This window comes from Eschrichtius robustus, chromosome 2, assembly GCF_028021215.1.
Source record: "Eschrichtius robustus isolate mEscRob2 chromosome 2, mEscRob2.pri, whole genome shotgun sequence".
Taxonomy (NCBI): Eukaryota; Metazoa; Chordata; class Mammalia; order Artiodactyla; family Eschrichtiidae; genus Eschrichtius; species Eschrichtius robustus.
Window position 1 is genome coordinate 94,942,554 of NC_090825.1, and position 13,806 is coordinate 94,956,359.

General features: G+C 36.1%; 1 protein-coding gene across 1 annotated transcript in view; it reads left to right on the plus strand.

Annotated features, from left to right (window-relative positions):
- The window catches only part of AP3S1 (adaptor related protein complex 3 subunit sigma 1), a 68,903-nt gene that overhangs the window by 38,232 nt on the left and 16,865 nt on the right, over window positions 1-13,806 (plus strand). Inside the window, exon 4 of the mRNA XM_068535753.1 lies at window positions 5,691-5,762. Coding sequence (XP_068391854.1) covers window positions 5,691-5,762 — 72 coding nt within the window. The remainder of the gene's footprint in view (window positions 1-5,690; window positions 5,763-13,806) is intronic.

Consider the following 13,806-nt stretch of genomic DNA (forward strand, 5'->3'; position numbering starts at 1 on the left):
TAGTTGTAATGATATTTTGCTGCAGGGCACTTTTTTAAAAAGTATTTACATTTTTCATACTTGGTATTGTTCTGTTTTAAATATTGACAACCTTTTTTCTTTCAAAGTTAGTAAGCAAATCCCCAAAACTTGGAAACCACAGTATGTAGTTACCTTGCTTTTATATCAGTGTTTATTAGCAGCATTAGAATTTTCTCTTTCTGTTTTAATTTTGTAATCATATGTTTTGAACAGCCAGATAAATAGTACTGGCTTTTGTTTAGTAGATGTGTTTTCGGCAGTGTTCAGCACTTTATCTAAATTATTTAACTAAATCTTTAAGATAATCCAGAAAGGTAGATAGTTGTATAACTATTTTATAGTTCTGATATTTGGAGGAGTTAAGTGACGCTTAGGCTCACATAGCTAGGTAGTAGGTAAGGAGGAATTTGAAGCCAGGTCTTTCTGGTTTCCTCGCTACTTTGCTATACTGCCTCTATAGACAGCTCATATTTTTTGCACACTATAGTTCACCAGTGGCACATTCAATGCTACCAAGAAATTTTTTTCTCTCTTTGTCAAATATAGTCTACGTTCAGTGGGTTCCACTGATCCTTCATAAGTAATACATAAGTGAAGGGAAACTATTCAGACAGCATTTTCACCAAGATAGTCATCTTCTGATGGTTAAGAAAGAATGGCTACAGTATATGGGTAATCAAACCAGTGGATCTGGAAAAAGTAAACATGAAAAAATTAAGCCATACTGGAAACTATTCTGAATAGTAAGTTTAATAATGATTTTAAATTAAGAAAGACCACCTCACACCACATACGAAAATTAATTCCAGATAGATTTGGTCCAAACATGAAAAATAAAACCATGAAGCTTTTGTTTTCTTCTGGGAGAATATCTTCCTGACCTTGCTGTAGGCAAAAATTTCTTAAATTGGACCAAAAAAAAGATTAACCATAAAGGAAAAAAGCTGATAAGTTGGACTATATTAAAATTTAAAGTGTTCTTCCGAGAATGTTATTAGGAGAATGAAAAGGTAAGTCAGAGTAGGAAAAGATATCTGTAATATGTGTGTATGACAGGACTGTATCTAGACTATGTAAAGAATTTCTATACATCCATAAGAAAATGACAGGTAATGAGCAGAAGTCTTGAATAGACATCATGAAAAAGGATATCAAAATGATAAATATGAAATGGTGGTCAGTTTCTTTAGGCTTCAGGGAAATACAAATGAATATCACAATGACAGACCACCATACACCCATAAGAATGACTAACATTAAAAGATTGACAACAGGGCTTCCCTGGTGGCGCAGTGGTTGAGAATCTGCCTGCTAATGCAGGGGACACGGGTTCGAGCCCTGGTCTGGGAAGATCCCACATGCCACGGAGCAACTAAGCCCGTGAGCCACAACTACTGAGCCTGCGCGTCTGGAGCCTGTGCTCCGCAACAAGAGAGGCCGCGATAGTGAGAGGCCCGCGCACCGCGATGAAGAGTGACCCCCACTTGCCGCAACTAGAGAAAGCCCTCGCACAGAAATGAAGACCCAACACAACCAAAAATAAATAAATTAATTAATTAATTAAAAAAAAAAAAGATTGACAACATACAGGGCTGACAAGGATGTGGCACTATGGGAACTCCCATATACTATGACTTGGATTGTAAATTTTTTTTTTTTTAATGGCTGCACCACGCGGCTTTCGGGATCTTAGTTCCCTGAGAGGGATCAAACCCGCACCCCCTGCATTGGAAGCATGGAGTCTTAACCACTGGACTGCCAAGGAAGTCCCTGGATTGTAAATTTTTATAATTGCTTTGAAAATCTATTGAAAATCACTTTGAAAACCTATCTGCTCCATGGCCCAGTGATTCTACTCTAGGTATACATTCAGTAGATATGTGTATGTATGTTCACTAAAAGACTTATATGAGAATTAGTATCAGTATTAATTGTAATGGCCCCATGCCGGACCTGAATTTCTGTCAACTGTGGAATAGATAAATACATTGTGGTATATTTCTGCAATAGCACACTGTATAACAACAAGAATGAATGAACTGTTATATTAATATTATGTAAAAAAATAAATGAATCTCACAAACAAATCAATGAATAGAAGAAGCCACTCATATGTTTCCATACCGTATGATTCCATTTAAATACACGGTTGTCCCTTGGTATCTGCTGGGGATTGATTACAGGACCTGCTATGACCAGAATCCATGGATGCTCAAGTCCCTTACAGTTGACCTTCTGTATCTGTGGGTTCCACATCCCTGGATTCAGCCAACCATGGGTAGTATAGTACTATATTTATTGAAAAAAACTTGTTTCTAAGCATGCGCGCAGCATTGGACCCACACAGCTCAAGCCCAGATTGTTCAAGGGTCAATAGTAGTTCAGAAATAGGCAAAATATATCTTTAATGTTAGAAATCAGGGTAGTTACCCTTGATGTTGATAGTTGCCTAATGGAGTATGAGTGGGCTTTTACAGTGCTGGTAATAGTCTAACACCTGAATATTAAGTGCTGGTTATACAGGTATAGTTACTTTGTGAAAATTCATCAGGTTGTACATTGTTATGACTTGTGTACTTTTTTTTATTATTGAGGTATAGTTGGCTTACAGTATTACATTGGTTTCAGGTGTACAACATAGTGATTCACAATTTTTATAGACTATACTCCATTTAAAGTTATTATAAAATATTGGCTATTGTAAAATATTGGCTATATTCCCTGTGCTGTATAATATATCCTTGTAGCTTATTAATTTTATACATAGTTGTTTGTACCTCTTAATCCCCTACTCCTATCTTTCCCCTCCCCCTTTCCTCTTCCCACTGGTAACCACTAGTTTGTTATCTATATCTGTGAGTCTGTTTCTGTTTTGTTATATTCATTCGTTTGTTTTATTTTTTAGATTCCACATGAAGGTGATAACAGACAGTATTTGTCTTTCTCTCTGACTTATTTCTCTATGCATAATACCCTCCATGTTGTTGGAACTGGCAAAATTTCATTCTTTTTCATGGTTGAGTAGTATTCCTCTGTGTGTATATGTGTGTGTGTGTGTGTGTGTGTGTATACCACGCCTTTATCCATTCATCTGTTGATGGACACTGAGGTTGCTTGCATATCTTGGCAGTTGTAAATAATGCTGCTATGAACATTGGGGTACATGCATCTTTTCAAGTTAGTGTTTTTGTTTTCTTCAGCTATATACCCAGGAGTGGAGTTGCTGGATGATATGGTAGTTCTGTTTTTAGTTTTTTGAGGAACCTCCATACTGTTTTACACAGTGGCTGTGCCAATTTACATTCCTACGAACAGTGTTGTGTACTTTTCTGTACATATGTTATACTTCAGTAAAAATTTACTGAAGGACAGAACTTAAATGGTTTTATTTCCTGTAACTTATTTAACTATGAGTTTATAAATGTATTCAGACCACTTCCATGTTAGAGATACTGTTTCAAAAATAAATTCATCTTTCTCAATGGGAAAATTTTCTCTTTTTGACTCCTCAAGAAGTCAGTATTTGTTAAATGCTTATTCTTTGTTCAAGCAGCATTATCCCATTCTATCCTCATAACAAGAATGTGTTATAAGAAGAAGAAAAGTGAGTCAGAATTAGAAATAGAATGAATAAAGTCATTTCACGGACCATGTCACCAAGACCTTGAGGAGAAATAGATGAAGTTGGGAGTTTGGATAGATACTCAACAATATTTATTTTCTACTTACCACACAATTGAAATAAACTAGGCACTCACTTGAGGATGACCTTTGTATGCCCCACACTTGGTCATCTTAATAACTTGCCTTCTCATAAATGAAACTATTTGTAGAACTGTATATTCTTGGTTACTACTGATCTTTTATTTCTCCTGATCTAAGTCAAGGATCAACAAATTACATCCTGCAGGTCAAATGCAGCCTGCTACCTGTTTTTGTAAATAAATTTTTATTGGAATAGAGCCATGCTCATTTGTTTATGTATTGTCTGTGGCTGCTTTTGTGCTATACTGTATGGCCCACAAAGCCTAAAATTAAAATCTTTACTCTCTAGCCCTTTGCAGAGAAAGTTTGCCAACCCTTGGTCTAAGACAATGTTGATTATGGTCATGTAGTTAAATACATTGTTTCACCTGTCTTATTCATCTACATTGATGCCAGGAAGGAGCCTTGGATTGTGGATCTGTGTAAATTGGCCTCAGATTGGAGTAGTTATAGCAAGAAGCCTGTTGTTTAGATTTTACTCTGTCCGATAGGATCACCTATGAATACAGTGACCATACATTTCAGTTTGCTTGGAACAGTCCTGGTTTACATCTGTTGTTACAGGTTATTATTATAGTACAATAACATTGCATACTGTTATTATAATATAATAATTAATAGATGCTCTCTTTTACTCTTAATACCCCCCAGTTCGGATGATAAACTTATGGTTATTCTATCTAAATTACCACTGAGAAGGATAGTGGATACAGAAATAGTGATAGAATAGTGACAACTATGCAAAGTGGAATTTAAGAAATTAATTTTTGAAAGTTTGTATCAGAGGTCCCCAAGACCATCTCAGTGATTTGCTAGGAATCACAGGACTCAGAAGTTGCTATGTTTATGGTTAGGGTTTTACAGTGAAAGTATACAGAGTAAAACCATCAAAGCCACATGAAGGGAATTATGGAGGAAACCAGGTGCAAGCTTCCAGATGTTGTCCCTTTCTACTGGAGTCACACAAGATGTGCTTAATTCCCCCAGAAGTGATATGTGATGACATGTGCAAAGTGTTCCAAACTAGGCAACTCACCCTAACCTGGGTTTCCAGGATTTTTATTGGGAGTCAGTCACATAGGCATGTGACACCTCCATGACTGACCTTGGTTACATAAGCTCCAGAACCTCAGAGAAAAAATATGTTCATTGTAAATCACCAGACTGTTAGCATAAACTGTACACACTGTTACTGTTAGCACACTGGTACAGTGTGGCCCAGGGCCTCAAGCATGCAGAAACACTCTTATCAGACAGAACTTTCCAAGGGTTCAGAGCTCAGTTCCCAGGAACTAGCCAAAGGCTAGTCTGAAAACAGACCATTTTGGGGAACGTATAGGGGTTGAACAACCCAGGCTTACTGAGTTAACCCTTTCCCACACAAGGTCGTACAAGGTATTTGAGCCAGAGTTTGAGTCCAGGTAAGTCTGATTCCAAAGTCTGTGCTCTTTCCATAAGTTTAATTTTTAGTGATCTTTTATACTGATTTGCTAATTAAAAATTATTGGTTATATTAGATGTGCTTGAGATTTGGACTGTGCCCATCTAGCTTGATAGATACTTATGACAAGCTTTCTTTTTTCCTCATATGAAGATAGGGAGCCTGATTTGAGTATTTTTCAGTATTTTTGTAAGTAATGGTGCTAACAATTTTTAGGTCTTAGTAATTTTCAGTGAAGTTTATTTTGTTTATTTTGTTTATTAATGTATTGAAAAATAGTTTAGATGTACAGGCTATAATTATTCCTTTTGCACTTAATACAGTTTTTAATTTAAAAAAGAGAAATGTGATAATAGAGTTAGAAGTTTTAATTCACAATTAAGAATTGTCTGCCTTATAGGTAATAGATTTGAATGAACTTATTCAGTTCTCAAAAGCTTTTAACCTTTTTTCTTTTCTTTAGGTATTTGTGGAAACATTAGACAAGTGTTTTGAAAACGTCTGTGAACTGGATTTAATTTTCCATGTAGACAAGGTACAGTTTCTACATTATCAAATATTCTAAGCTTTTTTTCTTAGAAAAAAATGTTAATTTGTATTTGTCAAAGTAAAAATAGATTTAGTGAATAGTACTGTTTTCATTCCTTTATTCAATTCATCAGTATATTTACTGTGAGCCAGGCACTGTGCTTAGTGAAGAAGGTTCAGACCCTTGCCTAGAGGAATTCACATGTAGAGGAGGACAATGGGAACGGAGAAAATTATATTTAAACTGGATTTTTTTAGGGATTAGTAGATATTTCATAGACAGAAAAGGAGAGAATGACTCTACAGGCAGAGATATAAAATACATGCTTTTTGTGAGGGGAGGATTTGATATTGATCATGAGGCCTTAAAGTACCTTTAGTGACATGGATTTTGGGCTTCATTCTGAAGCAATTTACTTTTTTAAAACAAGTTTCTGTTAACATTGTTGCTTTATTTGTTCATTTTTTGGGGGGGCAAGATAACTTTTTTCTGTGTTAAGGATGTTGGATTGGTAGGTGGGAGATTAAAGTCAAGGAAATCGATTAGAAGTCTATTGCAGTAGTCCAGAAAGAAATGAACTAAGGCAGTAGAGTAGGGAGGAAAGAAAGTATATAATTGATAGGACCTGATGGCCTATTGAAAGGAGGTGAGAGAAAGGAAGAATGACTGAAATTCTCTAGCCAGTATTACTGGGTATCGGGGATAGGAAATTTACAAGGAAGAGATTCCACTTTTACTATATATAGATTTTTTTTTCTCTATAAGTTCATATAATGTAACAGACTGTTTTGAATGGTTAAGCCATTGAATACAATTGTCTGGAAATAATCTGAAAATTTTAGCAAAAAATTGTGATTTTTAAAAATCAGCTTTATTGAAGTGTAATTTACACACATGAAAATTCAACAGCTTTAAGCATACATTTTACTAAGTTTTGGCAAGTGCATTTAGTTATGTAACCATTACCACAATCAAGATACAGCACAAGGAATGCATTATATTATTTGTGAACATCAAAAGAATACATTTACTATTAGCTGGTCCTTTAGATCATATTTCTCATTTACTAAATGACTTAATTTCATATATTGACTCATTTTGGATATAGAACTTAAACTTGATATTTTTAAGAGAATTATTTTAGTTTTCTACTGCTTTTCTCTATTATCTGTCTTACGCTATTCGCACTTACAAAGACTCCTGTTATTTTTAGGCATTAAGGTTCACAATATTCTAAAGTATGTTTTGGTACATGGTTAAAATGTTTAAAATTCTATTTTTAGAATGACTGCTCAAAGATCACTAGCTTATATGTTGCATCTAGCAATTTTTTGAGAAAATTGAAGATTCTATTGTAAAATATTGTAGCAAGAGTAAAGTTGTCACATTTGTAGCAGAGAATAGAAGTTTTCCTTAATAGGAAAATTAAGCTCTACATATATACAACTTCCATACATGATACACAGTGTGTTTTTAAAACTTCTATTTTACGTTAATATATGTTCATTTTAGAAAAATCAGAAAATATAAATAAGAGGAAAATAAATAGACACTATCTCAATTTCAGAGATTGCCTAGTATTAAAAGATAAACTGAGGCACACTAAAAATTTTAAGAGTTTATTTGAGTAAAAATTGATTCAAATTGGTCAGCACCAAACCGCAAGTGGTTAGGAACACTCCACCGACAGGAGCTAGGGGAAAGACGTTTATAGAGAAGAGGCAGAAGCAAAGCAAGGGAATTATCTGATTGGCTCTTTCTTAAGCACCTGTATTATTTGGGAAAGCCAAGTTGGCTGTTTGTGATTGGTTGTTCTTAGGTTTTGATTTCTTAACCTTGAGGCATTTTAGGCTGAGGTTGTGCTTTGCTTATGTAGACTGCTAATGTATTAGAACCGCCTCAGTCTAATCACCTCCTTGTTTTAATTAACACTAGTGTTAACATTTTAGAGTATGTGTATTTCTAGACGTTTTTGTACAAATGAGTACTGAAACAAATATGTCTTTAAAAAAATCAAAAATAGGATCACATATGTAGTCTGTATAGCCTGTTCATTTCACACAACAGTGTATCACTGTTTTGAAACCTGCCAAAATTAGCTGGCCTAAACTCTTGTTTTAATTTTTTTTCAATGCAATGAGAAAAAAGCTTCAGTATAACAAGAGTTAGAGACCAGTAAAATAGACATTTCCTGTCCCTGTACTCTCTGTCTAAAACAATACTAGTCTTGTTTTCAGCCCTTCTATGAAAGTAGGCTTGTTTTCAACTTTCAAGCAGCCCTGGACCTTCCAACAGTCAGAGATCTCCTAAATAGCTCAACTCATTTCTTCCTAGGGGCAAATACAGAGTTTTGTACACAATCCTCTGTGTGCTGTTATACTACCCTTGGATAGAGGGAAGGAGGAAGTTGTAAAGAATACCCCTTTTGTTATCAGTCAGGATGGGCTAGTTTATGCTGCAGTAACAATATCAGAGTATTTCTAATTCACACAGTATGTTTATCATGTCCCACATGCTGTCAGTCTGGAATCCATGGTGACAAAGCTGCCAGTATCTGGAAAATCATCAGTTTTTATGTCAGAGAGAAAAGAGTTTTCATGGGTAAATTTATCTGCTTTTCAAACTATCACACATGATAGTTTTGCCAAATGTTTTGCCACTACAAGCATGGATCACTAACTTTCTAGCCTCCAATGTAATAGTTTCCATGTGGCCTACTGCCCAACCCTTAAGTCAGTGTCTTTTCCTTTATTGTGATTGTTATCAGTTTCTCATTGCAAACCTTCAAGTACTAATTTGTGTATCAGTCACATAAGCTAATATTTGTAGTCACTCTGAAGTAGTGGAACAGCACCCCCTGCCCAAAATTGATTTAGATGTAGAGACTGAAGATACCACATGTACACCAAGAGGATCTGATCTGAAAAGGTTTATCGTTCACATAATAAGCTTTTTGGGGGAAAACAAGGAACAATGACTATTTTGGGGTTTTATGTGGTTGGGGGGTAGGGCTGGGTTGAGGGTTTCCACATGTGCAAAGGAAGGAGCACCTGGACTTTCTTATCAATTTGCCCACATGTGGGCAGAAGAGGAAGGGAGAACAGTGGGGCTTGAAAGCTGTCAGCAGGCAGATATCAAAAATGGAGTCAGACTCTTTATTACAGCTAAGTTATGCTGTGGTAATAACACCTAAAATATGAGTAACTTGGTTTATTTCTTACTTATACTGCATGGCCACTGTGGGTTTGCTGGGAAGGTCTGCTTATTTGCGCAACTGTGTTACCTGCCCATTTCCTGAACACCGTGGCTTTAATTGGGCGGCCCCAGGTTGTCGCCACTACCGCAGCACAGCATCAAATCCCAGGGCAAAGATGAAAGAGCTAAAGATTTATAAAGAGCTTGGTTTGGAGCATGTATGACATGTATTGACAGCTATAAAAGTGCTCTGTCTACTCCTCCCTGCATTCCCCCCATCCCCCCCAAAAGATCAGGGTAAGGGAGATCTGATTGGAGGCCTCAGTGTCTTTCCTACCCTCCAGGCCAGGAGAATGAAGAATTAAGAGTGAGAGTGGAGTGGTTTCCTCTAGCCCAGTCCCTCTTAAAGGAGTTTGATAGCCTATTGTTAAACCACAGGACACAGAGTGAGAGTCTCCTTTTCCTTTCACCACCTGAAGAAATCTAACCATTAGGAGTATCTCAGCAACCACACCTAAGTACCAGTGAGCCGACAGAGAAAAAAGAATGCCATCTCAACAAGAGAGATGAGGAACAGGCTGAACAATCAGAACATATGCTCCATGAAAAAGAACTACTAGAGGAGATCAGTGAACACTTGAAATTTTAAAATGGTAAAAAGTGCTTAAGGAGATGCAATTCGAAAAGGTCTTCCTGGGGCTTAAAAATGTGTTTTCAAACTATAGAGTTTAAAGAAGAGAATGGTCACAGTTGAGGCTTGAATTACAGATAGAAGATGAATGCAGGAAATAATCTCAAAACATATAACTGAAAGATTAAGAGATAGAAAACACGAAGGAAAAGATAAGAGAATATGAAGTATTTAGCATGTATTATAAAAGTATTTTGAAGCTGTTATCCAACTGGGGGAAAGGAGAGTAGGGAATAACAGAGCATTTAGTAGGAAAACAAGGCATCTCAGTGGTAGAAAGATTTGATATTTTACAAATAAGAATAAAGTCATATTTATTTGATTAAAAGAGCAAGAAAAGAGATAGTTTTCATTAATAAAAATTATAAACAGTAGAATCTCTGATTTAAAAGGGGGAAATAATATAAATAAAATCTGATCAAGCCAACCAACTTTGGGGGAAAGGGAAATTATCTAAAATAGATGTATTATTCAGTATAGTAAGTGTGAATTGAATGAAACTATCCATTAAAAGTCAGAGATGATGGGTTTAAAAAGGTACAGCTTATGTAGGAAAGACAGGATAAATTCTACAGTATTTCCCTTTATTAACCAGTTTCCATAACATTTGGTTCCCTAGTAGTCACCAGAAGTGATCATTGAATTTCTTTTTTAGTACCCTTGTGACATATGAATTTTATCATAATTGATTTGTTTTAATCCACTGTGGATATTATTCTTTTTGATGCTCAAATTGCCCTATCTTTGGCCAGTGGGGGAACCCCTACACGTTGTCTTCTGGGTTCTTTTGACATGACCCCTCTCCCCCTCCATGGACTTTGATAGCTGCTTTGTGTTCTGGTACAACTAGATGTTCCAGATTCAATTTGTTTATTTCCTGCTCTAGATATGTTATCAGTCATTCCTTCTAGGAGCCCTGATTTTTTTTTTTTTTTTTTAGTGGGAAATGGTACGGAGAAACCATAGTCTGGAGGTGCTTGTAATTATGAGGCTTATCATTGTTTCTCCACCTTTTCTATGGACAGAGCATCTTGTGTATTTTTTGCCTTTGCCCTCATGTTAATCTTCTCTCTGTAAGGTTCCTTTTAGTGGATGAAGATGTATAGAAATGACAGCCCTAGCACCATGTATGCTTGTTGGTAGAGGTGTGAATATTACTTCTGGTTCTCAGTGAACCAAGCTAGGAAATAGATGTATGTACACACACACACCTGCCTATTTCTATATCTTTATATATATAAAAAATTGTTGAGTTCTTCTTAATACCCCAGAGTCTAGTGCAACACTACAGAATTTATTCTAGCCTTCATCTTTTCCATATCTGCACTTTGCTTGTCTGACAGTGAGAGATTATTCTCATTCCTATTATTTGTATTATTGTTGATGCATTTACTTAATTTGCTTAATCCTTCCTTTCTATAACCCAGCTCCTGGCTAGGCCATTCGAAACCAGACATGCCGGGCTTCACCATTCCCTGCCAGCACTAGTCAAATGCTTGGCACCCCCCTTCTACTGAGCAAGTTGTTAGAAAGTCAAACCTGATAAAAAAAATTGCAGTAAATAAAAGTACTTTTTAAAAACTTAGATGATTTTAAAAAGAAATGAATGAAATTTCTAGAAGAGAAAAAAATGTCAAAATTAAAATTTTCAGTGGATGGGTTTAATCATAAACATATCTGAGTAAATAGAAAGGTAGAATACATTGTCCATAATGCAACATAAAAGGACAAGAAAGCCTGAAAATGTGAAAGATAGTTTACAGGTCAGGGAAGATAGAGCAAGAAACATCTAATGAAGAAGAGAGAAAGAACGAGGCATATTCAATATCTGAGTATCTAATGGCTGAGAATTTTCCAGAATTAATGGAAGATGCCCATCCACAGATAAAAGAATCACAAGCAGAATAAATAAAAAGAAATCTACACATAGACTAGTGATAGTAAAATTGAATAGCAGAGAGAGAGCTCTTAAAATCATCCAGAAATAAAAGACATATTACCTTCACAAGAGCAGTGGTCAGACTGGGAAGTGACTTCTCAGCAGGAACCACAGAAGTTAGAAGATGTTGTGTTGAAAGAAAGTAACTGTCAACTGTAGTTCTAAAATTAGCAAAACCATCTTTCAAGATTATGGGTGAAATAAAAACATTATTTGAGAAATAATGAGGGAATTTGCAACCAGCAAGCCTTTGGACTAAAGGAAATTCTGAAGAGGGCAATTTACAGAGAAAGAAATCTGAAATATAAGGAGTGAGTTGAAGAGGGAAGAAGAGCAAAGAAAGAAGTAAATTTGTGGGTAAGGATAAAAGAACATTGACTGTTAAAGTACTTATGAGATTAAAATGAAAAAAAAAATTGTAGCATTAAAATACAAGTCAGCAATATCACATAAGCCAGGAGTATTCTAAGGTCTTTTAATGAGCATCCGTGACCCTTATGATAAGCAACCTTTAAAAAGGATTTCTGTATAATCAACCCAAAATATAGAATAGCGAGTAGAACAGCTTTCTAGTTTTTCAGACTTGAATATTTTGAATTTTCCGATTTGAAACATTCATATTCAGTGTGAGTATAAAATGCATTGTGTAACAAAATAGAATTACTCTTACCTATTACTCTATTTATTTATTTTTGTTTTTTGTTTGGCCACACAGCACGGCTTGTGGGATCTTAGTTTCCCGAACAGGGATTAAACCTGTGCCCCCTGCAGTGGAAGTGCTGTGTCCTAACCACTGGACCACCAGGGAATTCCTTTACCTGTTGCTTTAAATTACTATACCACTGTTGCTTTCCATTGGTCAACAATTAACAAATGTCTTCATTATTATTAGTATGTTATACTGTGTTAAAGTATGTTATATACTTAACCTTTCTATTTTGTCTTGAAAATTTTATCAAAATTTTGGTGGGCTAACAAAATGTACTCTTAATTCCTTTCAAAATTACTTTCAAAATTGTCATACTTTGGACTTTTCTTTCATGATGTAATATTAAAGAAGAGAGAAGTTTGTGTGGGGATTATGCTCTTCAGCAGCAGAACCTGCTCAACTGCGTCAATCTCAAGATAATACTAACCACATACCTGTAGAACCGATTATTTCCTTAGCAAACACTTTCTTCAGGTTAATGACATTATCAAGTGAAAGTTTTGTTTTGTTTTGATTTTTTGGCTGTGTTTGTTGTTGTGCACGGGTTTTCTCTAGTTGCAGTGAGTGGGGGCTACTCTTCGTTGCGGTGCGTGGGCTTCTCATTGCAGTGGCTTCTCTTAGTTGTGGAGCACGGGCTCTAGGTGCACGGGCTTCAGTAGTTGTGGCACATGGGCTCAGTGGTTGTGGCTCGCTGGCTGTAGAGCTCAGGCTCAGTAGTTGTGGTGCACGGGCTTAGTTGCTCCACAGCATGTGGGATCTTCCTGGACCAAGGCTCAAACCGGTGCCCCGTGCATTGGCAGGTGGATTCTTAACCACTGCGCCACCAGGGAAGTCCCTAGGTGAAAGTTTTGATTTATATAACACTTTGATATATCAGCTATCCTGTTGGAGAATAATTATACAAAAATTTAATATATTTTTAGATTTAATGAAGTTCTGATAAATATATTTTGAGAGGATGTATTTCTGAAGCTAAGCTTTTTTTTTTTAAATGTTGGTAGTGACTCCAGTAAAACCCAAAGACATCCATTTTCTTACTTAAATTTTTTCATTATAGCTTTTATTTTATTTATAAATACCTGTAGAGCTAAAGCATGACAAGAAGATATACTTCATTGATTCTAAAATGCTGATTTTCTTTCACATTTTAACATTTTTGAGATGAGTATGCATTTACAATTCTATAGCTTGCCATAATTTTTTTTTTTTTTTTTACTTTTTCTGGTAGTTACATTTTATTTTTTTAATTTATTTTCTTTTGCCACATTGGGTCTTCATTGCTGAGCACGGGCTTTCTCTAGTTGCAGCAAGTGGGGGCTACTCTTCATTGCGGTGCGCGGGCTTCTCCTTGCAGTGGCTTCTCTTGTTGCGGAGCATGGGCTCTAGGCACGCGGGCTTCAGTAGTTGTGACACGAGGGCTCAGTAGTTGTGGCTCGTGGGCTCTAGAGCGCAGGCTCAGTAGTTGTGGTGCACAGGTTTAGTTGCTCCGCGGCATGTAGGACCTTTCCAGACCAGG